The 24,252-nt window shown below is 38.5% G+C and overlaps 1 protein-coding gene across 13 annotated transcripts in view; it reads left to right on the forward strand.

The window, feature by feature from the left end:
- UNC79 (unc-79 homolog, NALCN channel complex subunit) overlaps positions 1 to 24,252 on the forward strand; it is a 249,666-nt gene that overhangs the window by 128,206 nt on the left and 97,208 nt on the right. For all 13 annotated transcript variants that reach the window (XM_030883497.2, XM_060295215.1, XM_060295222.1 and 10 more), the window contains 9 exons: positions 3,226 to 3,416; positions 3,995 to 4,118; positions 6,120 to 6,260; positions 8,476 to 8,697; positions 10,695 to 10,922; positions 14,930 to 15,071; positions 18,610 to 18,689; positions 18,774 to 18,922; positions 21,027 to 21,184. In XM_030883497.2, the coding sequence (XP_030739357.2) occupies positions 3,226 to 3,416; positions 3,995 to 4,118; positions 6,120 to 6,260; positions 8,476 to 8,697; positions 10,695 to 10,922; positions 14,930 to 15,071; positions 18,610 to 18,689; positions 18,774 to 18,922; positions 21,027 to 21,184 (1,435 nt within the window). The remainder of the gene's footprint in view (positions 1 to 3,225; positions 3,417 to 3,994; positions 4,119 to 6,119; positions 6,261 to 8,475; positions 8,698 to 10,694; positions 10,923 to 14,929; positions 15,072 to 18,609; positions 18,690 to 18,773; positions 18,923 to 21,026; positions 21,185 to 24,252) is intronic.

Raw genomic sequence — 24,252 nt, forward strand, 5'->3', positions numbered from 1 at the left:
ATTGTGTGACAAAGGTTTTAGGATATATTCCTTTTCTCCAAGTAGATCATTCCATTTTAGCGCAATTAAACTTCTGAGGGAAGGCCTTTTATAATGGCTCCTACCAGGCTCTGAATGTCAACCTCCAACTGGGTCATTCGTAGGAGGGAGGTGGTGGAGGGGGGAGGTTTAGGGTGGGTGTGGATTTTATTTTTCTTTCTAAATCAGATTTCTGTTCTTCAGTTTTGTTAAGGGAGTCTTTTAGGCTAGCTGTGATCCTTTTTTTGGTGTGCTTCTGTCAATCTGATCCTTCCCCATTGGTAAGAGGACATTTATTTAGGGTGAGAACTCTCTAAAATCCTTTTAAACATAAAAACTTTTCCAAATCAAAGGATCCATTGTCTGGTCACTGACAATTTAGTATCTCCATAAGGATACCTGTTCCAAAATGTGACCCCAAACCAACAGGCCTTTATATGGCTTAACCATAAATTAAATAGCCAAGGGGACCTCAGTAATGATACATTCCACAATCGCAACATTATCAGTGGTAGCTCTTCTGAGTCTATGTAACTAACAACAACCCCAGAAATGTAGTCACTTCCTGAAAATGTCTAGTCAATCATCTAGCGTGTTGGCCAATATGATACCAAATAGATATTTCAACTTTAAATGGAGTTTATTTGTTTTGAATAATGTGGAATTCTAGATATAACAATTAAATATTTAAAATTGGATTCATTTAAAATAAGATAGTTTTGGGGCAATTAATCTATGACCAAGGAGGCAAGAATGTACAATGGGGAAAAGACAGCCTCTTCAATAAAGGGTGTTGGGAAAACTAGACATGCAAAAGAATCAAACTGGACTACTTTCTCGCACAGTATACTAAAATAAATTTAAAATGGATTAAAGACTTAAACGTAAGACCTGAAACCATAAAATGTCTAGAGGAAAATATAGGCAGTATGCTCTTTGACATCAGTCTTAGCAATATTTTTTAGACATGGCCCCTCAAGCAAGGGAAACAAAAGCAAAACTAAGCAAATGGGACTACATCAAACTAAAAAGCTTTTGCACAGCAAAGGAAACGTTCACAAAAGGAAAAGACCACGTACTGAATGGGAGGAGCTATTTGTAAATGATATATCTGATAAGGGGTTAATATCCAAAATGTACAAAGTACTCATACAACTCTTATAAAAAAATCCGATTAAAATTGACCAGAGGACCTGAATAGACATTTTTCCAAAGAAGACATACAAATGGCCAATAGGCACATGAAAAGATGCTCAACATCACTGATGATCAGGAAATGCAAATCAAAACCACAATGAGATATCACCTCACACCTGTCAGAATGGCTGTTATCAAAAAGATGACAAATAGCAAGTGTTGGTGAGGATGTGGAGAGAAGGGAACCCTCTTGCACTGTTGGTGGGAATGTAAATTGATGCAGCCACTATGGAGAACAGTATGGAGGTTCCTCAAAAAAATTAAAAATAGAGCTACCATATGATCCAGCAACTCCACTTGGGTATTTGTCCAAAGAAAACAAAAACACTAATTAGAAAAGATACATGCATCCCTATGTTCACTGCAGCATTATTCATGATAGACAAGATATGGAAGCAACCTAAGTGTCCATCAATAGATGAATGTATAAAGAAGAAGTGGTACATATATAATGGAATATTACTCAACCATAAAAGAGGATGAAATCTTGCCTTTTGTGACAACATGGATGAACCTACAGGGCATTATGCTAAGTGAAATAAGTCAGATAGAGAAAGACAAATATTGTGTGATTTCACGTATATGTGGAATCTAAAAAAACAAAACAACTGAATAAACACAACAAAACAGAAACAGAGTTATAGATACAAAGAAGAAACAGGTGGTTCCGGGAGGGGAGGAGGGTTAGGGGGAAGAGAGAAATAGGTGAGGGAGATTATGAGGCATAATCTTCCAGTTGCAAAATGAACGGGTCACAGGGATGAAATGTACAGTGTGGGGAACATAGTCAATAACTATGGAATATCTCTATATGGTGACAGATGGTAACTAGGCTTATTAGGGTGGTCATTTTGAAATATATAGAAATATCAAATCACTATGTCGTGTAACAGGGACTGATATGGTGCTCTAGGTCAATCATACTTCAAAAACGAACAAACAAACTCATAGAAAAAGAGAGCAGATTTGTGGTTACCAGAGGCGGGGAGTGGGGGAAAGGGGAATTAGATGAAGGCAGCTAAAAGGTACAAAATTCCAGTTATAAGATAAATAAGTACCAGGGATATAATGTAAAAACATGATAAATATAATGAACATTGCTGTATGTTACATGTGAGAGTTGTTAAGAGAGTAAATCCTAAGAGTTCTCATCACAAGGGAAAAATATCTTTCTATTTCTTTAATTTCGTATCTGTAGTGACGGATGTTCACTAAACTTATTGTGGTAATCGTTTCATGATGTATGTAAGTCAAATCATTATGGTGTACAGTACACTTTAAACTTATACAATGCCGCATGGCAATTATAACTCAATAAAACTGGAAGGAAAAAAATAACATATTTTCCCACAAATCTTGTGTTATACAGTAAAGATCTAGGACCAGTCAACCCTTTGTTACTTTGATACGTATAATAGTAATATAGGATCTTTATTTAAAATCAGAATTACAAACAGAACCTCAGTTTGTAATTTTAAGTTCTTCTGCATTAGAAAATCAATATACTATCTTATTTAGTAAAAAATTGTGGCAGAATATGCAGCATAGGGGAAAAAAGTACTCTCTGTCCCTTCGTTTTCCATATGAAGAATCTTCAATACAAAGTGTACGGTAGTAGAAATCTGTGTTCCTTTGAAACACAGGTATAACTGCACGTATTTGCAGTGGGTTTGTCAAACCTTAGAAAAAACGCTCCAATAGCCTGTTCACCCTACTAGGAATAAATCTTTGGAATTTTAATTCATGTGTGATTTGAGAAGTCTGCAGTAGAATAGTTCAAATTCAGTCTGTGATCATTATTTGGACCTATTTGTAACTATGGTTTCTTTTTGGTAACAAAGGGATCCTGGTGGTTTGTAGTTTTTTCCAAATCTTACTCAATATACTTGGCCCAGGTTTCAGATGTAATGGATAGTGGTCTTTGTACCCATTTCATGTAGTATTTCCTTGAGTATAAATGTAACAAGTGCACTTTGTTCTTTTCCCCTGTGGCTGTGGAAATGCCATCAGGTTGGTGGATACTGGGATAAGTCCTGTAGCACAGTGACTCAGTTGAAGGAAGGTCTCAACCGAATCCTCTGCCTGATTCCCTACAATGTGATCAGTCAGTCCGTGTGGGAGTGTATCATGCCAGAATGGCTGGAAGCCATCAGAACAGAAGTCCCAGATAATCAGTTAAAAGAATTCAGGGAAGTATTAAGGTGGGTAAGTAGTTTAATGAAGTCACCGTTAATTATGATGTTTAACATTTATCGAGCATGTACTGTGTGCCAGGCACTGTGATAAGCATTTTATATAATCTTATTTACTTTTACATGATCCTATAGAAAAATTGGAAGGTTCAAAATGAAATAGTTGCTATAAATTGTGCTAAGATGATTTGTAATTGTTCAGAAAGGATTTCGTTCTTACGGGATAATAAAAAGATACACCATATTGTTTATTTTCAAATGTAATTATGATTTGGATAAAGTGGGAGAAGTACAAAGGGACAGTGTTTTTAGATGCTGGGGAGCAATTCCCTAGAAGTGCAATTCCCTAGAAATGCAATTCCTTCTGTTAAACCTGATATGAGTATGAACCCCAATGTTATTAACAACTGTATGAATTATTTATATCTATTCCAACGACATAAGCCTTTTCAGTAAAATGAAACATGCTAATAGTTCAGAACACAGACTAAACTATTTGGCTCCCCAAATAAGATATAGATGGAAATGCAACAGTAGACCCTACTATATGCCCACTGGTCATTTACTTTTGTTGCTCTGCTTTTCAGCAAAATGTTTGACATTGAGCTTTGTCCTCTACCTTTTTCAATGGAAGAGATGTTTGGCTTTATTAGTTGTCGGTTCACAGGATACCCTTCCTCTGTGCAGGAACAAGCTTTACTGTGGCTTCATGTAAGTAAATGACACTTTTGATCATTTGGGGCAATAGTTTTTAGCCTATGAACTTTAGCTCCTTGGGTAGAGGGGCAGAGAGTTATTGCAAAGAATCCTTAAACATGTATGTTTGCTCAGGACTATCTGTAGACTAGTAACTCATATGCATAGACAAATAGCTATATTTCAAATATATTAGCTATAGTTGTGGTTAATAAAATACAAATTTGTGCAATACTATTACTGAATTCATAGTAGCTTTTGGTTCTTATATTTTTTCTATCAATAGATACTAAAAGTGTAATAGCTGTCTTGTGGGAGTCTGATACATTTTTTGATATTAAATAGGTCCTTTACTTGGAAAGGTTGAAAGTTACTGATTTAGGGAGTAGTTCATGCTATTCCCTCAGCCTGGAATGACTTCATTTCCTGTCTCCATATGTGAACTCTAGCTTATTCTTTAAAATTCAGCTCCGAAATTATCTATGAAGTTTTCTCGTATGTCACACCCTTATCTTCCCATTAGAGTTCATTATTCCTCCCCCCAGTATTCATATAGGTTCTCTGTGTAAACTCTATTTCTGTTTAATATTATAGTTAACTTTTATCTCTTTTCCTGATTACAAATGCCTGGAGTGCAGGGTCCAGGTCTTTTTCATTTTTGAATTTATAACTCCCTCATCCTTTCCTCTCAGCATCTGGCACATACTTTATTATTTAGTGTACATTCTTAAAAATGTATTAAATTGAGTTGAATTCCTGTTATAAAATTTGGACAATTTCAGAAAAGGAGGACAGAGTCAATATTTAGATTAGCTACGGATGCAGATACATTTCTGTATCATGGAAGGATGTGATCCCAAAGGCTTTTCAAGTTCTGGAGATGCCTTTCTGGGTTGTAAACTAAAGAATAATATTTTTCATAACTGACAAGTAGTAAAGGGATTTAAAAAAAAAAGTCACTTTTGGGACTCAGAATTTTAACTTTTCATCCCCGAGTAGACTTGCATAAGATAATTTCCATTTTAGCAAAGCCCATCCTTCTACAGATGGCTAGATAGCGCCTCCGTTATTCAGTTATACACTCTTTAGCTGTGCCATCTGGAGGTGAGCAGACAGGCCTGTAAACCTCCAGAGCATAGAGGTTCTCCATAGCTAGAGCAATTACAGCTTATATGTTTCACAGACTGGGCTTTGACACAATTTTGCTTTGAAGACAGAGTGCTTCAAAGCACTCTGTAGTTGAAGGAGGTTTTAAACCTCTGGTCTAACCATTTGGGGAATAGAGTGAACAATATAGTGATTGGCTTGACTCATTTATTAATTAATTATAGAAACATTTATAGAGCTCCTATGTACCAGGCACAGTAATAGGCAGTAGGATAAAAATGGGATAAGAAATGATCCTTTCCTCATACTTCCTTTTTTCAAGGAACTCACAGTGGGGAGATAGTATCAAATAATCAAATATAATAAAAAGTGATAATTGCTCTAATAAAGGTATGTACAAAGTTTTAAGAAAGCGGAGAAGACAGATGGATTAATTCTGTCTGAAGGAAGGAGGCATCTATTTCTAGAAAATTCATTACAGATAAAGTAACATGATTTTGACAGAAGGGTACCTGAGCTTGCACCAGAGAGCAAGGTCGGATGGGGCATTCAGGTCAGAGTGGGGAAGGATTGGAGGAAGATTGCTCGCAGATTATACTAGTTCAGGAGAAAAGTGATGAACTAAGGCAACAGCAGTGGTATGGAGAGGAGGGGACAGCATCAGGAGATACTTAGAAGTTTTAATAGAAAGAACATGGTGATTTATCGGGTGTGGGGAGTGGAGGAGTGGGAATGTTCAATGATAGCTTTGAATTTTTTAGCATGAATAATTGAGGATGACTGCAGATAGAATATGTGTGAGGCTAAATGTCCTTATGTTCAATAGGTCACCTTAGGGAAAAATGTTAAACATAGTTTTTTTGAGTTTTAATGTTTATATTTTGGGGGACATATGCCTTTTTTCCCCAGGTATTATCAGAGTTAGACATCATGGTTCCACTTCAACTATTAATCAGTATGTTTTCTGATGGAGTTAATTCTGTTAAAGAACTGGCAAATCAAAGAAAATCAAGAGTCAGTGAACTGGCAGGGAACCTTGCAGCTCGAAGGGTAATTATTGCCACAATTGTTTTTGTCCTACTTGTTAAGATTTTGAAAACTCTTGTCAATTATAGTGGGCCTTAAAGTCACATCCTCATAAACTGCTCTGAAAATGCTTTCTTCATCCTATCCCACTCACTCTGTTAACCTTTTAAGCACGTTAAATAACAGAAAACACTGTTCTAAGACATGTTTGGTATAGTCTGTAATCAGTAAGTTATTGAGTTTTCATTTTCCTTTGAGTTTTTCTCCTACACATCTCTGCTAGCTACCTTTCATCCTCGATAAACCAAAAAGAGTAGCTTGAGCTTTTGGGGTACTATCCAATTTTGTTTTGTTTTGTTTTCTGGTGAATAAGAATTCTTTACCAGCTAGTGGGCAGATCACTGCTTCACTTTGGGAATGAGCAGTTTGGGTATTTTTGTTTGCTTGCTCTTTGTTTTTGCCTATTGTGTTTTGGGAAAAGGTGATCAACTAGGGGTGATTGTGAGTGATGTTGTCACTGTAAACTAACTGAGCCCATCTTATTGACCCCTTTGTACCTTTGAGGATGAGAAAATATAGTCTGGTCTACAGTGTACAAGAACTATTGGACATCTGTGATAATTTTTCTATGGAGGACCTGATAAAGTTTCTGCTGTTGTTCTGACATTCCCAGACCATGATCAGTTTTGGAGAGGTTGACTCTCATCAACGTCTCCAAGGCAGGGACTGTTCTCACCTGTCTCCGTGCCAATCCTCTCCCTAACATTTTCCCGGCTGTATACTGCAGGCCCCCAGTCATGCTACCTGCTCTCTAGGGATTAGAAAATGAGACTATAACGTGATCAGGGGATCATAGTTTGTATTCAGTGCTTTCTTTTTAAAAAATCATTACTTCTTTTCTCATCTGCCTCATAGGAGACAGCTGCCAAACATTTATATTTTATTGATTTCTTCAGTAATCTTTAATATTACAGTACATTATTAGCACTTTATACTGTGTAACATATTCACACTTAATGACATCACAGGATTGTGTGAGGCAGTTGGGAAGAGCTCATGAGCCTCATTTTACAACTGCTTAACCTGAGGTTCAGTGAGCTGAAGTGATTTGCCATAGATAACGCTATCATTATCCAGGTATTCTGATTCTTAGTGGGGATACTCTTCTTTTTTATTTTAAATATGGTGTTCAAGGAGATTTCTGATCATTAGAGAGATCTTAAAGAGAAAAAAGATGATTTCAGAATGATGTACAGGTATGTCAGTCAGCGTCCTGCTACAGAATTTATCCTGGATGGTTCAAATGAAGAGATTTTAATGGATACTCTGCCTATAGAGTTATGGGAAAGGTTAAGGGGGCGATGGGGTTGGTGAGGCACCCAGGGGCCAGCAGTAGTTCACTAGGAAGCCTTTATACCCCTAGGGCTGAAGGAGCAAGGGAAAATGTTCCTGGGCCTTTTGGGAGCTGAAATTATAAGGAAAGGCTGGCTGGAGGAACTATAGAGGGTGGAGATACTGCCAAAGATGTAGCATCAAAGGAGGCAGGAAGTGGGAAGAAATAACTCCTACCTCTCGCTCCTTCAGCTTCAGGTCTTCCACTGGTGCCTCTCATTAACTGAACCCAACTGGAAGCCAGCCAGCAAGAGGGCCAGGAGAGACTCAGTCCTGGGCATCCTTGGGCATAGAACAGGGCAGAAGAGGGCAGTGAGGGCCTTCTGGGGGGGAAGGATTGGGTTGGCAAACGGAGAATAAACAGTACAGCAGGCTTGACATATATTGTTTTTTCATGACAGTTTAATACTTATTATACCCAGAGACCATTTTTCTTTAACCAGTCATGTCAATCTGAGATTCTGTGCTAATGATTTTAAAAGTGATCTTGCAATGCCTTACTTCTGTAAGTTATCATTTTTCAGGTTATGGTTTTAAGTAGAATGCAGACAGTTTAGTTTAATTGGAAATGTTTTACGGAATGAAAAATATAATGGCAAAGAGAGCTGCCTTCATTCTTCAGGGTACTTATGTTTCATTCACCTGACAATTAGAAAGTTTAGATATTTTATTTCTTATTTTTATGTTTTGAGAAGATTCATAGGATTTGGAGGTACTAATGCCACTGGCTAAGGAAGGAAATCAATGTGACAGCTGGAAATACCTTACACAGAGTCCTCAAATATTTTGTACAGCCATTTGAGCTCCTGTGAGTTCACTTATGTGTGGTTAATGTTTTTTCTTCTAGGTGAGTGTTGCCTCTGATCCTGGTCGACGAGTTCAGCACAATGTGCTGAGTCCATTTCATAGTCCTTTTCAGAGTCCATTTCGGAGTCCTATGCGTAGCCCATTTCGTAGTCCTTTCAAGAATTTTGGACATCAAGGAGGAAGGACTATTGACTTTGATTGTGAAGATGATGAAATGAATCTAAATTGTTTCATCCTCATGTTTGATCTTCTCCTGAAGCAGGTAGCTGAAGCATGAACTTCCTTTAGTTCAGAGGTGAAGAATGAGGGAAAGCATTGTATAGTGATTCTTTCTATGTGTTGGGCATCTTGGCACTCACTGAAATGATGCAGCATCGCTTAAGACATTTCACAAACTTCTATGGGGATTTCCTAAGGAGTCTGAAAAATACTATACGTATGAATAACTTCAATGATGTTGACACATGAGAATGGTTATGAATTTTAGAAACACCCTAGCATCATTAGAATTGATTCTGTTGAACAAATTTGGTGAACAAACTGGGTAATGCTGTTTTGGGGAAGAGCAAGGTACAACTCAATAGTGATGGGCTGATTTTAATATATTATATAAATTGATTTTTGAAGTTAATTTTAAAAGAAAAGTTTAAAAAAGGCTTTGGTCAGGAGAACATTTTTTCTTAACTTATTATTTTGAAATAATTTCAGACTGCAAGAATACTACAAAAAATTCCCAAGTACTTCCCCCAAATTCTCCAGATGTCAACATTTACCACATTTATTTCTCCTCTCTCTCTTAATTATGTGTATGTATGAATTGTAGAATTTTTTAATGAACGATTTGAAAGTAAATTGCAAACAGGATATCCCTTTATCCTTAAATACTTCAGAGTATATTTTCTAAAAAATGACATACTTTTACATAACCAAGGACAGTTATCAAAATCAGGAAATTAATATTGTTATAATATTATTATCTATTATAAAACTTACAGAAATTATTCATTTTAAAAATTGATATAATAATCATACCATATTTATAGCAGAAGTAAAAAGTTATTTTTGACTGAGGACACAATCCAGCATCACTCATTACAGTGATTTGTCCTGATTTTTTAGTCCTTTAATCTTTGTTTATCTTTCATATTCTTGACATTTCTGAAGAGTACAGTCCAGTTACTTTATAGAATACTTCTCAATTTGAGTTTGTCTGATGTTTCCTTATGAATCAATTTGACTTAAGCATTTTTGTCAGTCATACCACAGATGTGATGTTATGTTGTTTTCAGTGCATGATATCGGGGGGCACATGACATGATAATGTCCCATTACTGGTGGTAATAACTTGGTTAAGGTGATTTCTGCCAGATTTCTCTACTACAAAGCCACTATTTTCCCCTTTGTAATTAATAACTAACTTGTAGGGAGGTACTTTAAGACAGATTTCCTGTTTTTCATCAGACTTTCACCTTCTAGTTTTAGTATCCATGGATGATTCATGCCTGAATCAATTTTTACTCTGTTGGTTACCAAATGATAATATTCTAATTCCATCATTTCTTTTAATTTATTAGCTGGCATTCTACTGAAGGAGCAGGTTCCCTGCCTCTCCCATTTATATATTTATTTGTTTAATCTACTTATACCCGAATGTGGTCATGGATTCTTTTGTTCAGTGGGCTAAAATCTGTTACTATGATTATTTATTTTGAGGCTCATTTCATCCCACATTTGGCCAATGAGAGTCCCTTCAAACTGGCTTCTGTGTTCTTTTGACATATTCCCATCATTCTTTGAACACTTCCTTAATGTCTCACATGACAGAATGTTCCAGGCTCATTTTATATTTTCCTAGCCCCAACCCTGGAATCAGCCATTTCTCCAAGGAGTCCTGGTTCCTTTAGTGGATAATGGTATTTAGAAACCAAGATCTGGACACTAGGTGAGGAACAGCATTTTTTAAATGTGTAAAATCTCACAAAGTGATGGCTTTAAAAAAGAACTCTCTTTTAAATGTCCTACATGATTTAAAAAATAATTCCTATTACTTTGTATTGTGTTTATATTCTTTTTAGAAGATTCCATGGAAAGTAATGTATGCTCATGGTCTGTAAGCCTTATCATCTTTAAATAATTTATATTGTCATCAGTTAGTGAAAATTGTCCCCAGTTAGTGTGCCAGTGAAATATTGGACAAAAGGACCAAACTCCTTCTTCTTCTTTTTTTTTTTTTTTTGGCTTTTTTTTGGTATCTTTCAGATGGAGTTACAAGATGATGGGATCACGATGGGCTTAGAACACAGCTTATCAAAGGACATTATTTCCATTATAAACAATGTCTTCCAAGCCCCCTGGGGGGGCTCCCACACCTGCCAGAAGGAAGAAAAAGCAATTGAGTGTAACTTATGTCAGTCTAGTATTCTCTGCTATCAGCTTGCTTGTGAGCTCCTGGAGAGACTGGCTCCCAAAGAAGAAAGCCGGCTGGTGGTAAGCAGTTGAAGACGTGAGATGATCCATGCCTAATGGTAATAAAGACTGCAGTAGATGGTGTAATGGAGTCTTCCTCCAGTATTATCTTATGCTCCATGCTGGGTTATATGTGAGATTGCGTTAAAAGAAAGTTTCCCTGTTCCTTCTGCTAACTCAGGCTCCTGGAAAGAGACATGAGATGGAGATACATTACACAGAATTCTTGAGTCTTGAGTTAGGGTTGTAGTATATCCGTTCATACAGTTTTCATAAATACAAAGCATTACTGGTATTCTTGAAATAACTTTTATCACAAAGTTATATTACAAAGTTTAGATAAAAATGAATACTACAAAATATAGACATCAAATATTGAGTAAGTAGATTGGATATGGACGCTGAAAATTCCTTGGCCACCTCAGCGTATAACACCAATTGACTTGATCAACAACCAATAAAGCTTTCATTTCATTTTCTGCTTTTTAAGAAAATTGTTTAAATAGGGAACAGCTAATATATGCCATGAATTATCTACTCCATATATTAGTTATTCCCTGTTTAGCCTATTTTTCATCTAAGATACACACATCACCAAAATACCCACATAGCATCATAGGTAGATGAACCTGAATCATTTGAGCCGGTGTTCGCCATCTTCTCTTTTTCTTCCCCTAGTGTTTGTCTAGGTAGAAAGCGACTTCTTTTAAAAAATTCTTTGGGGATGTATAGTATATATGCAGTAAAGTGTTTCTTCAGTTTTTAAATACCTTTCAGCCCACGTAACTCATTAGTCCTACCTGCCACAACATAATGTTCCTGTAGTACGGTCTTTTAACACCGTCATTGGGTATATAGTCTAAAGCAGTCACAGTAATAGATGGTTCGAAAACATCGTCTAGCTTAGAGCCTAATCAGGAAGACGTTTACGTAAATGAAAAACCTAAGATGCTTACGATGATCATAGTGAGAAAGAGATGAACAAGACAACTATGGGAGGACAGAGAGAGGATGAATCTAGGTTAGAGGTGTGATGGGGATAGGTAAGGTCTTTCCGGAGGAGATGTCTGCTGAGCACATATTTGAAGGAGGAGTGGAGTTAATGAAATGAAGGTGATAGGAGAGGAGGACTGCTGAGACCCAGGAAGCTCTCTGTTTAAATGATACAGAGGAAAGGGGGTGATGATACACTCAGGAAACTACGAGTAGTTCATCGTTGCCAGAGCAGCGAGGAGGATGGCAAAGGAGTAAAAGGTAGACTCAGTTTTATAGTCATATTTATTAAGGGCTCTGTCTGCCAAACTAAGAGGTAAGGATTTTGTCTTGGCGACAATGGCGGAATCCTGAAGAATTTTAATCAGGGTGGTGATATAATTTGATGAATTTGAGAAATTCTGCCAGTGGAGGAGAGAGATGAGAGGATTTGGAGGCCAGGGACAGGTATCTAGTCAGAAGGTAATGCTGTCGCTCAGGGGAGAAACAGGGGAGCCTTAACTAAAGCAATGATGGTGGTGATAAAGAGAAGGTGTGGACCTGACGGATTTTTAGGAAAGAGAATCAACAGCACTTGGTGTTTAGTTAGCGTTTAGCGATGGAAAAGTTGAGGACAAATCCATGTTTTCTGGCTTGGGAGCTGATGATGTTTCCATTTATAGAAAATTATACGTGAGTTATTGGGTGTATGCCGAAGAAAACTGGGTGTATGCAGCAGGAAATTTTTTGCCATATCGAATTTTATGAAACTCAGTTTATAATTTGATTTAGTGTCTTGTTCATGGGTGACCAAGGAACAGGGCCAGCCTCAGCAAAACTGCAAAGTTGGCAAAGATATTCTTCAGAACCCTCCCAGACACCGTTTTAGCACTGGTTTCTTTCTTCTTGGTGTCCTTCGTGTATCCCATCAATCTTTACCTCCTTCTTGCTTTCAGCTGGCTATCAAGTAATTCTTCAAATTACTGGTTAAAGTAATTACTGGTTAAAGTGTTAGCTAAAGAGGATATTTTAAAATTTTATTTATGTAAAAATTTTTTTAATTTAATTTTTATTTTATATTGGAGTATAGTTGATTTACAATGCTGTGTTAGTTTCAGGTGTACAGCAAAGTGATTCAGTTATACATATACATATATCCATTCTTTTTCAGATTCTTGTCCCATATAGGTTATTACAGATCATTCAGCACAGTTCCCTGTGCTATACAGTAGGTCGTTGTTGATTATCTATTTTATATATAGTACCGTGTATATGTTAATCCCAAACTCCTAATTTATCCCTCCCCCAACCTTTCCCCTAAAAGAGGATGATTTTAGAAGAGGATATTTGAAGGTGGGAGTTGAAAGAGAGAATAAAACTGGAATAGGAGGATAACTAGAGATGGATATTTTAAACGGTAGCTATTCCTAGTACATTCTCTCTCTCTCTTTAAATCTTCTTTTTCACCCATTTTTCAGCTTGTTATATATCTATATATAGACATACAGATATAGTGTTAAGTATATTCACATTGTTGTGCAACCAATCTTTTTGTCTTGCAAAATGGAAACTCTATACCCATTAAACAATAATGCCCATTTCTCCCTCCCCTTAACCCCTGGAGATCACCATTTTACTTTCTGTTTCTATGAGTTTGACTCCTGTAGATACCTTATATAAGTGGAATAATCCAATATTTGTCCTTTTTTAACTAAAAATAGAACTACCATATGACCCAGCAATCCTACTACTGGGCATATACCCTGAGAAAACCATAATTCAAAAAGAGTCATGTACCACAATGTTCATTGCAGCTCTATTTACAATAGCCATGACATGGAAGCAACCTAAGTGTCCATCGACAGATGGATGGATAAAGAAGATGTGGCACATATATACAATGGAACATTACTCAGCCATAGAAAGAAATGAAATTGAGTTATTTGTAGTGAGGTGGATGGACTAGAGACTGTCATACAGAGTGAAGTAAGACAGAAAACGATAAACAAATACCGTATGCTAACACATATATGTGGAATCTAAAAAAAAAAAAAAAATGGCTCTGAAGAACCTAGCAGCAGGACAGGAATAAAGACGCAAACGTAGAGAATGGACTTGAGGACATGGGGAGGGGGAAGGGTAAGCTGAGACAAAATGAGAGAGTGGCATGGACATATATACACTACTAAATGTAAAATCATAGCTAGTGGGAAGCGCCACATAGCACAGGGAGATCAGCTCGGTGCTGTGTGTCCACCTAGAGGGGTGGGATAGAGAGGGTGGGAGAGAGACGCAAGAGGGAGGGGATATGGGGATATACATATGCATATAGCTGATTCACTTTGTTATACAGCAGAAACTAACACAACACTGTAAAGCAATTATACTCCAATAAAGATGTTAAAAAAGAAAATTTGTCCTTTTTTGACTGGCTTATTTCACTTAGCATAATGTCCTCAAAGTCCATTCATGTTGTAGCATGTGTCAGAATTTCCTTCCTTTTCAAGGGTGAATAATATGCTGTTGTATGCATTTTGTCTATCTGTTCATCTGTTGATGGACACCTAGGTTGCCATACCTTGCTCTCTTTAACTCACATATTATAGAAATTTCTTGCTCCTAAAAATCTGACTTCCCCCAGCAACCAGTATTTGTATGTAAATATATTGGTGTGAACCCCTTATTATTCTCTGCTAATTAAGTGCTGTGATTAAACAAAATGAGCATGGATTGGAATCACCTGGCAAGTGAGACATGCTCAGGGATTACAGCAGAGATGAGAAAGCGGGCCTAGGAAGATTTAACAATGTTTTTGAGATTTTTTCCATATTTATTTTAAGGGAATGAAAATATTTCAGAAAACAGCTGATCCAAATTTCCTTTAACCATTGTGGCAATAAACTCAAGTCTCTATGGGGGCACATGTGTTTGCCCTCTGGGGTCAGCACAGGGCCTGGGACACAGCAGGCGCTCATCCATCTTTGTGGAACTAAGTGGAACCGTTCTTTACATCCCCAAAGGGCTGCTCATCTGGCTGCTTGTCGTATCTGTTTCAGGAGCCCACAGACAGCCTTGAGGATAGCCTCCTTTCTTCCAGACCAGAGTTTATTATAGGCCCGGAAGGTGAGGACGAGGAGAACCCAGCAACTAAGCATGAGGAGAACCCAGGCAATCGCACCGAGCCCATGGAACGTGCTGGTAGGTGGACTCTGGCTGATGGGGAGAGAGGTGTGCACATCCCAGTTTGCACAGGTCTAACGCTCAGAGCCCGGATTTCTTAGATCACCATCGGCTTGGGCAAGCTCAGACTTGGGTTCCTCAGTACAGACTTGTGCACATGAACCATTTCTCTCAGGATTATGAAGTGAACAGATCCAGGTTGTGCTTCTCACAGAAGAGAGGTCACTGAGCATATTTCTTGCTATCGATAAAAACCTACCCTGTCCGTGAAAGCATCACCTCTACATATAGTGAATCACGTTCTCTGTGGAGAAGTAGCTGTGAATCAAGGCTGAAGGGCCCAAGTGGACGCTGCCAACACTCTTGAAAGCCACTCAGGGCATTTGGCCAAAGCACATAGAGGTGACCAAAGTTGAGCTCGTGCAGCTTCTGAGCCCCAGGGGCTTGTCTGTGACCCTGGATGGGCTCACCGTGAGTAGCTGTACAAGTCGTACTCTAAGGCTAGTTGGCTCTGCTGAGAGCTGGGAAGAGAGGTGACCTCTTTCTACTTTGCTTAAAGGCTCTATGTAGGTGAATTGGGACCAGCAAGATGGCAGGCAGGCCTGGAATCATCTCCAGCTCCTTAAACTCTGAAGGAGTTTCAGGAATTTAGGATGGGACTCCACGTGCCTCTGAGAAAGCCTGGTTTCTGGATCTGCACTGTGACACTCTCGGAATTTTTATCTTCTTGCTTCCACTATCCTGAATTGTTAGAATACCTGACCCCTGGGGAGCCTACTCCCCAGAACCAAAGTTTGGGAAGCTTTCCATCATTTCTTCAGTGGACAGCAAACATTATTAAGTGACTGTTTTGTGGGGCTCATTGCAAGTCACGGGGTGTCTTATCAGACCAAGATAACTACATCATTAGTACAAAATGCTTGGTTGAAACTAACTGCTTCAGCATGATTGTATAACTAGTTAGTTGAGGATGTATATGTTGCCTCACACTATTTAGAACCATTGAAACGTAGATGAGGGAACACCTGAGATAACCTACTTCATTGGTTTTGAGTGTGTACTTGGAGTTGTAAATCTCTGTGTTGTTTCCTTTTGACCTTCCTTAATTGGGGTGGCAATTGGTGAGAACATGTGGGCAAATGATAAAGACCCAGGCTCCCCACCCTGCTTCAACCAGAGTGTTTTGACTTGCGCTATTTCCTATGTTGGCGTTCTAAGATTTTCTTTCAACAAAGGATTCCATAGCAAGGAATTTGAAACCTGCGGATCTAGGTCAGCCTTCTCACTTTGTAGATGAGGAAAGTACATCCAAGATGGGTTAAGCAACTTGCCCATGGTCATATAGCACAAGTTATTCATTCCTGATTTATGCTTTTTTTTTTTTTTTTTTGCGGTACGTGGGCCTCTCACTGTTGTGGCCTCTCCCATTGTGGAGCACAGGCTCCGGACGCACAGGCTCAGCGGCCATGGCTCATGGGCCTAGCCGCTCTGTGGCATGTGGGATCTTCCTGGACCAGGGCACGAACCTGTGTCCCCTGCATCGGCAGGCGGACTCTCAACCACTGCACCACCAGGGAAGCCCTGATTTATGCTTTATGCTTAACATGATTTCAAAACTGTAATAGAGCATCAGGGTCATCTGAGGAGCTGAAACACAAAATGAAATGAGTTCCACCTGCTCACCCCTGATTCTGGGCATACTTGGGGGCGGGGGACTGGGAATTGGAAACCCAAATATTGTACAACTAGTTAGTGGCAGGGTTGAGACTAGATCCCAGGGCCATGTTTCTATCAGGCATTGATGCCTAAGGGAAGCAACGATTTCACTTATGATCCAATAACCTGTACTCTTTAGATGTAAATATATATTTTTAAACCTGACATAGCACACAAATCAGTTCACTACCATTTTAATTTATATGTAACATTTTATTTGAACAATGGTTAAAATGAAGCAATTTGTTTTTATAAATTACTCTTTCCTTTGCTTAATTGTTGTAAACTCCACTTATTTAAACACTTGCTCTATTCATCTCCCCCAAACACTACTTCAGGCTCTGGTCACAGCCTCTGGTCTGTTTTCCTTCTTTTACTTTCTGCTGTCTTACAGGACACAGTTATCACTTGTGTCCTCAGGGAAGAGGAATTTTCTGCCAAGGCCGGCCGTCCTGGCTGCTACGCATGCTGACCCTGCTTCTGCTCTGTGGGTCTCCAGGTGTTGGTCTTGAGCTCCTCTGTCAGAGAACAGATGGGTGCTCTACTGACACGTGTTCAGCAGTTTCCCTCTCTCATTCTAGAGTATTTCCTGTTTCTGCATTTTGTGGCCTGGTGCCTATTCCTTATAGCAGTCAGAGATGTCCTCCACTAAAAATGTTAAAAGTTTCTTTCATGCTAGACCGAATGGAGTTTAGTGCTGATAACAAGTATTTAAAATACATTGGGGTGGAAGATCCCCAATACACTAGTATATACACCAAGAGGGTTTGACTCTCACTGCCTATGATCCTAGGAATGGCCAAAACTTAGAATGGTGGTTTGAAAACATTTTACGTTAGTTTCTATATCTGGTTAACTTTTGAATTCTTTTCTCTAGCATGCCTCATGTAAAATATACCACCACTACCCACTATAGAGGCAAAGGTCTTTTTATTTATTTACTTACTTATTTTAAATAAATAAATTTATTTATTTATTTTTGGCTGCGTTGGGTCTTTGTTGCTGCGCACAGGCTTTCTCTAGTTGCGGCGAGCAGGGGCTACTCTTCGTTGTGATGCACGGGCTTCTCATTGCGGTGGCTTCTCTTGTTGTGGAGCACGGGCTCTAGGTGCTTGGGCTTCAGTAGTTGCAGCACGTGGGCTCAGTAGCTGTGGCACGTAAGCTCAGTAGTGGTGGCTCACGGGCTCAGTTGCTCCGCGGCATGTGAGATCTTCCCGGTCCAGGGATCAAACCCGTGTCCCCTGCATCGGCAGGTGGATTCTTAACCACTTTGTCACCGGGGAAGTCCCAAAGGTCTTTTTGGAGCTCCTCACAGGAAGATAAAACCATGAGTAGCTCTGATTTGAATATGCTCAACTTCTTTAAAAGCCTCCCTTTTTGCACATGGGGGTCCTGTGCATGTGTGAAGAGTGTACGCTTGAGTCCTGGGGTAAATCCCTCCTTAGGTGCTAATGTAAGTTGCATATCCCTCTTTAATACCTGCTTATCTCCCTTTCAGTTAGAAGGGCAAACCTCGGCAGGCCCTAAGCCCCTTCCAGGTATCAGCAGAAATAGCTGTCCACAGGAGCCTAGGGCTGGGCTGGGGTTGCCTCAGGGAATCAAAGACATCTGAATACACAGTGGAAGGTGGAAGCTGAGGATCCTAAATCTAGAAGGTTTCCTGCACTTGCATCGTGGAAAGGATATATGCTACCTTGGAGAACAAATAAACACATTACATGAACACTTTTTAATATATTCTCTTTCTATGTTTACTCCTCTTTGTTTTATGGTCTTGATCAATTCATGAGCGGTGAGGGGAAGGAGTGATGCTAACCTTTGTGTAATTATTTCTTCCCAGCAATAAAGAATGATACTGAAAGAAAGTTTTGCTACCAGCAGCTTCCAGTAACGCTGAGACTAATATACACCATTTTCCAGGTATATTTTTTGAAATATTTGAATATTATATTTAGTAGCATTGCCGTTTTAGATAACTCAGTAAACTTGTGGTTCTTTGCCTAGGAAATGGCCAAGTTTGAAGAGCCAGACATTCTTTTTAATATGCTCAATTGCCTGAAGATCCTCTGTCTACACGGAGAGTGTTTATACAGCGCTAGAAAAGATCATCCTCAATTTTTAGCCTATATTCAGGATCATATGTTGATTGCAAGGTATGTCTTTCTAGTAGTTTCTTGTTTGTTCATATTTTAGGCTTTTATCTGTGAAAATCAATTTTAGAATAAGACGTAGCAACTCATTGGGTTATTTCTCTTAGCCAGCACAGGCTAATTACCTATGGGAACTACTTTTCTTTCTTTTATGTAGTCTAATTTTTGAGTATGTCAATATGAAGAATAGTAATTGTCTTTGCTAGGTACTTTAGAAGTAGAAAAGGCAAAATAAGGATTATTTTATGCCTTTCAGTTGTTAGATGGCTTAAGAATATTGTGTACTCTAGGTGGGCTGACTTTTGTTGTTATTAAAGCGATCTCTACCAAATATGAACCCAGGCCATTTGGATTGCTGATGCCGTGGGATCTCTGCCTCAGCCTTTGGGCTTTGTATCCCAGGTTTTTCCCCCAAAGTACCACCCTGACACAAAAGCCATGGTGGACAATGTAGGGATTTGGGGAAGGGACACTCTTCCATTTTTCAAACAAGACTGCCTTAGAGAACTGGGAGAGCTACATGTTACTGGCCAAATCCAGAATTTTTTGTCACTGAGACGGTTTTCTACTAGTGCTGTATATATATATATATATATATATATATATATATATATATGCTTCGCCTCCTTCAACTAAATTGCAGGCTCCATGAGGGCAATTGTTTGGACATTCTTCTTATATAAGGCCTACTGTTGTGCTCTGGAAGCATCATCATCCTTCATCACACAATAACAGTAGCTCAAGCTTTTTGAGTACCTACTATGTGATAAGTACTATATATCATTTCATTTAATACAACCAGCATTGGGAGGAAACAAAAGTTCAGAGAAGTTAAGAAATTTACGCTTGGCTACACAGCCAGTTAATGGCAGGGTTGGGATTAGATCTATATTTGTCTGATTTCTACTATTAAGATGAAGCACACCGTGTTTGAAAGTTACTCCTTTTCATTCCATAGCTTCAGTACGTCTTCTCAAAAACAAGGCTCTCTAGTGACATGTACCTCAATATGTTCTCTGTAAAATGGAGATAATGTGTCACTTCTTCTTTCTCTTAGTGCTGCATTATAAGTTTTTAAAGTTAAACATAGTTTTGATTCTGATATTAACTCTGGAGCCAAATAGAAAACAAAACAAAATGAAACAAAACAAAAAGAAATAAAAGGCATACTTTAAATGAATAAAAATTTTGAAAACATTATTACTAGAAATATATAGTCAGCACTATTCTGGCATGCAATGATAGGGACTTAGCTTAAACTTGCTAAGGTATGTTTTTGACCAGTAGTAGTCTGGTTTTAAGAATGGTAGGTACTCATAAGATGTTATCAGGGATACCTCTCTCTTCTTCTGTTTTTTTCCTCTCTCTCTTTCCCCGCCCCTTTCTCCCTCCCCATCACTTAGCCTAGTTCTCTCTGTGCTGGCTTCTTCTCCTCAGGCTGTTCCTGTGAGGTGGGAAAGAGAGAGGGTTGCTAGCAGCCCTAGATTGACATTACACTTCATTCTTGAGATTTCAGAGTGCATATCAAAACCTGGAAAAAGGATGCTAGCGCTCTCATGCTTGGGTCACATGCCCACCCCTGGACTAATCACTCTTCATGACATTGATCACCCTGGGTTTTGTGTTCATTATTAGGAAAGAGAAGTTGGGGGAACTTGATTGACAGCCCTGCCAGTTGGTGGAGAGGCTGTTCTTAGTAGAGAAAGAGTTGTTCTTTGCTAGAATAAGAGGAAAAAATTTAAAAAATCACTTATCACCCCATCATCTTAACATAACTGATATCAGTTATTATTTAACAGTCATTGTTCAATTATGTACCTTCATTTATAATATACAATTTTTAACTTTTATGTTAAAAATGCACTGTTAACTGGTAGTGTTCTCCTATGTTATTACATAAAAGTAATTTCTTTAAAAAAATTAACATAGGAAAAGAGCATAGGAACGGTTTTCCAAGGGTTATACTCTTGTGAATGAGTGGAATTTCACCAAAAGCATTCCTACCAGCCCTCTGTTAACTATACTTCCCACAAACTAAGATAATAAGGTTCTTTTCCTAGAAAGATTGTCATAACTGTAACCACTTTGCTTCCTCTTGATTCCCCAGCCTGTGGAGAGTCGTCAAATCTGAATTCTCCCAGCTATCTTCATTGGCAGTTCCTCTCCTTCTTCACGCTTTGTCACTTCCTCATGGTGCTGACATCTTTTGGACAATCATTAATGGCAATTTCAACAGCAAAGACTGGAAGATGAGGTTTGAAGCAGGTACCTCTGTATTAGCTTAAAAATTCTCTCTGGGTCACAAGGTAAACCAGATGTCCAGTCATGACATCTCTTTTTGGCCCTCCCTTCCCCTCCCTTCTTTTTAGAAGGCATTGTCCTGCTTGCTAGTGTTCTTTGATGGCTCTCCTTAGTTGAGCCCTTGATAATAGAATTTTTCAGAGTGGTCCTTAGGTAGGTTGACCATGTCTAGTTTTGTCTGGGATAGTCCTAGTTTATGCCTGTTGTCCAGGTGTATTTATTAATTGCACCCTTGTTTACTCTCAAATGGGTCCTGGCTTGAATAATAAATCATGTAGTCACCTAATAGGTTACTTGCATTTGAGTACCTGGGAATGTTCATTAAAAATGCATATTTTGGGGCCTCATCCTAGACCTCCTGAATCAGAATCTCAGGAGGTGAGACCAGAAGTCTATATTTTCTAACAAGTTCTCCAGGTAATTCAGTGAAGTTTGAGAAGCTCTGCTGTTGTACTCTTGCCATTGGAGCATCAGTGACCAAATCTGGTGAAGTGATGGGTATAATTCCTACTGCTTAGAATGGCAAGTTCCCAGAGGAACATGGTAAGGAAGGAATTGGGATGTGTTCTCTTAGTCTTGCATCTGCTGGTCTCACTGTCACCCTAATCTGCTGGTACTCCCGTTCTCAGGGGGCAGCAAGCAGGGTTGGCATACCAACCTGTGCCTTATCAGAATGGTTTCATATATTTTAGTGTCTCAAAAATTTAGCAGAGAAATGGAACTTCCATCAGGTGAGTTAACTACTCTACTTTGAGTTCAGTTCCCTAATGACTGACCACTTCAAAGAGTTCCTGCTTTTAATGCCCCATGAATCCCAGGGGCTGGTTTATTTATGTGATAGCACGTAATGTTGTATGAAATTAGAGTAAAACCTTCTAGCAAAAGTCTACATAGTATTGGCCACATTTTATAGGCATTTGAATACAAATAAGGCAGGTAAATATTTAACTATGCTCTTTCATTACAATTTAAGGATTAGATTATTGCCAAATTAATCTTCTGAATCACAGCTCCGATTATGTTGCTTTTCTACTCAAAAAATTTTAATGGGTTTTCGGTGCCCAGAGAATAAAGTTCAGACTCCTTAAACTGGCGTTCAAAGTTTTCCATGGTCTAACTGCAAGTGTTTGCAGCCTCATTTCCCACTCTTCTTTCTACATATACCATTGCTATTTCTCCATTGCTTCCTGCTTCCCTTCATCCATGTGTTGGCCATTCTGTGCTCTCCATCTGAAGTCCTCTTCTATTCAAGATTCCATTTAAATGCCACCTCCCAAACAATGATGAACAACACAATAAATGACATTAAAAACTCTCTAGAAAGAATCAATTGCAGAATAACTGAGACAGAAGAACAGATAAGTGACCTGGAAGATAAAATAGTGGAAATAACTACTACAGAGCAGAATAAAGAAAAAAGAATGAAAAGAATTGAGGACAGTCTTAGAGACCTCTGGGACAACATTAAACACACCAACATTCGAATTATATAGGGGTCCCAGAAGAAGAAGAGAAAAAGAAAGGGATGGAGAAAATATTTGAAGAGATTATAGTTGAAAACTTCCCTAATATGGGAAAGGAATAGTTAATCAAGTCCAGGAAGCACAGAGAGTCCCATACAGGATAAATCCAAGGAGAAACACGCCAAGACACATATTAATCAAACTATCAAAAATTAAATACAAAGAAAAAATATTAAAAGCAGCAAGGGAAAAGCAACAAATAACATACAAGGAATCCCCATAATGTTAACAGCTGATCTTTTAGCAGAAACTCTGCAAGCCAGAAGGGACTGGCAGGACATATTTAAACTAATGAAAGGGAAAAACCTACAACCAAGATTACTCTACCCAGCAAGGATCTCATTCAGATTCGACAGAGAACTTAAAAGCTTTACAGACAAGCAAAAGCTAAGAGAATACAGCACCACCAAACCAGCTTTACAACAAATGCTAAAGGAACTTCTCTGGGCACGAAACACAAGAGAAGGAAAAGACCTACAATAACAAACCCAAAACGATTAAGAAAATGGTAATAAGAACATACATATCGAAAACTACCTTAAATGTAAATGGATTAAATGCTCCAACCAAAAGATATAGACTGGCTGAATGGATACAAAAACAAGAGCTGTATATATGCTGTCTACAAGAGACCCACTTCAGACCTAGGGACACATACAGACTGAAAGTGAGGGGATGGAAAAAGATATTCCATGCAAATGCAAATCAAAAGAAAGCTGGAGTAGGAATTCTCATATCAGGCAAAATAGACTTTAAAATAAAGACAATTACAAGAGACAAAAAAAGACACTACGTAATGATCAAAGGATCAATCCAAGAAGAAGATATAACAATTGTAAATATTTATGCACCCAACATAGGAGCGTCTCAATACATAAGGCAAATGCTAACAGCCATAAAAGGGGAAATTGACAGTAACACAATCATAGTAGGGGACTTTAACACCCCGTTTTCACCAGTGGACAGATCATCCAAGATGAAACTAAATAAGGAAACACAAGCTTTAAATGATACATTAAACAAGGTGGACTTAATTGATATTTATAGGACATCCATCCAAAAACAACAGAATACACTTTCTTCTCAAGTACTCATGGGACATTCTCCAGGATAGATCATATCTTGGGTCACAAATCAAGCCTTGGTAAATTTAAGAAAACTGAAATCACATCAAGTATCTTTTTTGACCACAATGCTATGAGACTAGATATCAATTACGGAAAAAAATCTGTAAAAAATACAAACACGTGGAGGCTAAACAATACACTACTTAATAACCAAGAGATCACTGAAGAAATCAAAGAGGAAATCAAAAAATACCTAGAAACAAATGACAATGAAAACACGACGACCCAAAATCTATGGGATGCAGCAAAAGCAGTTCTAAGAGGGAAGTTTTTTTTTTGTTTTTTTTTTGTTTTTTGCAGTACGCAGGCCTCTCCCTGTTGTGGCCTCTCCCATTGCAGAGCACAGGCTCCGGACGCGCAGGCTTAGCGGCCGTGGCTCACG

The sequence above is a fragment of the Globicephala melas genome, chromosome 2 (assembly GCF_963455315.2).
Source record: "Globicephala melas chromosome 2, mGloMel1.2, whole genome shotgun sequence".
In the NCBI taxonomy this organism is placed as follows: domain Eukaryota; kingdom Metazoa; phylum Chordata; class Mammalia; order Artiodactyla; family Delphinidae; genus Globicephala; species Globicephala melas.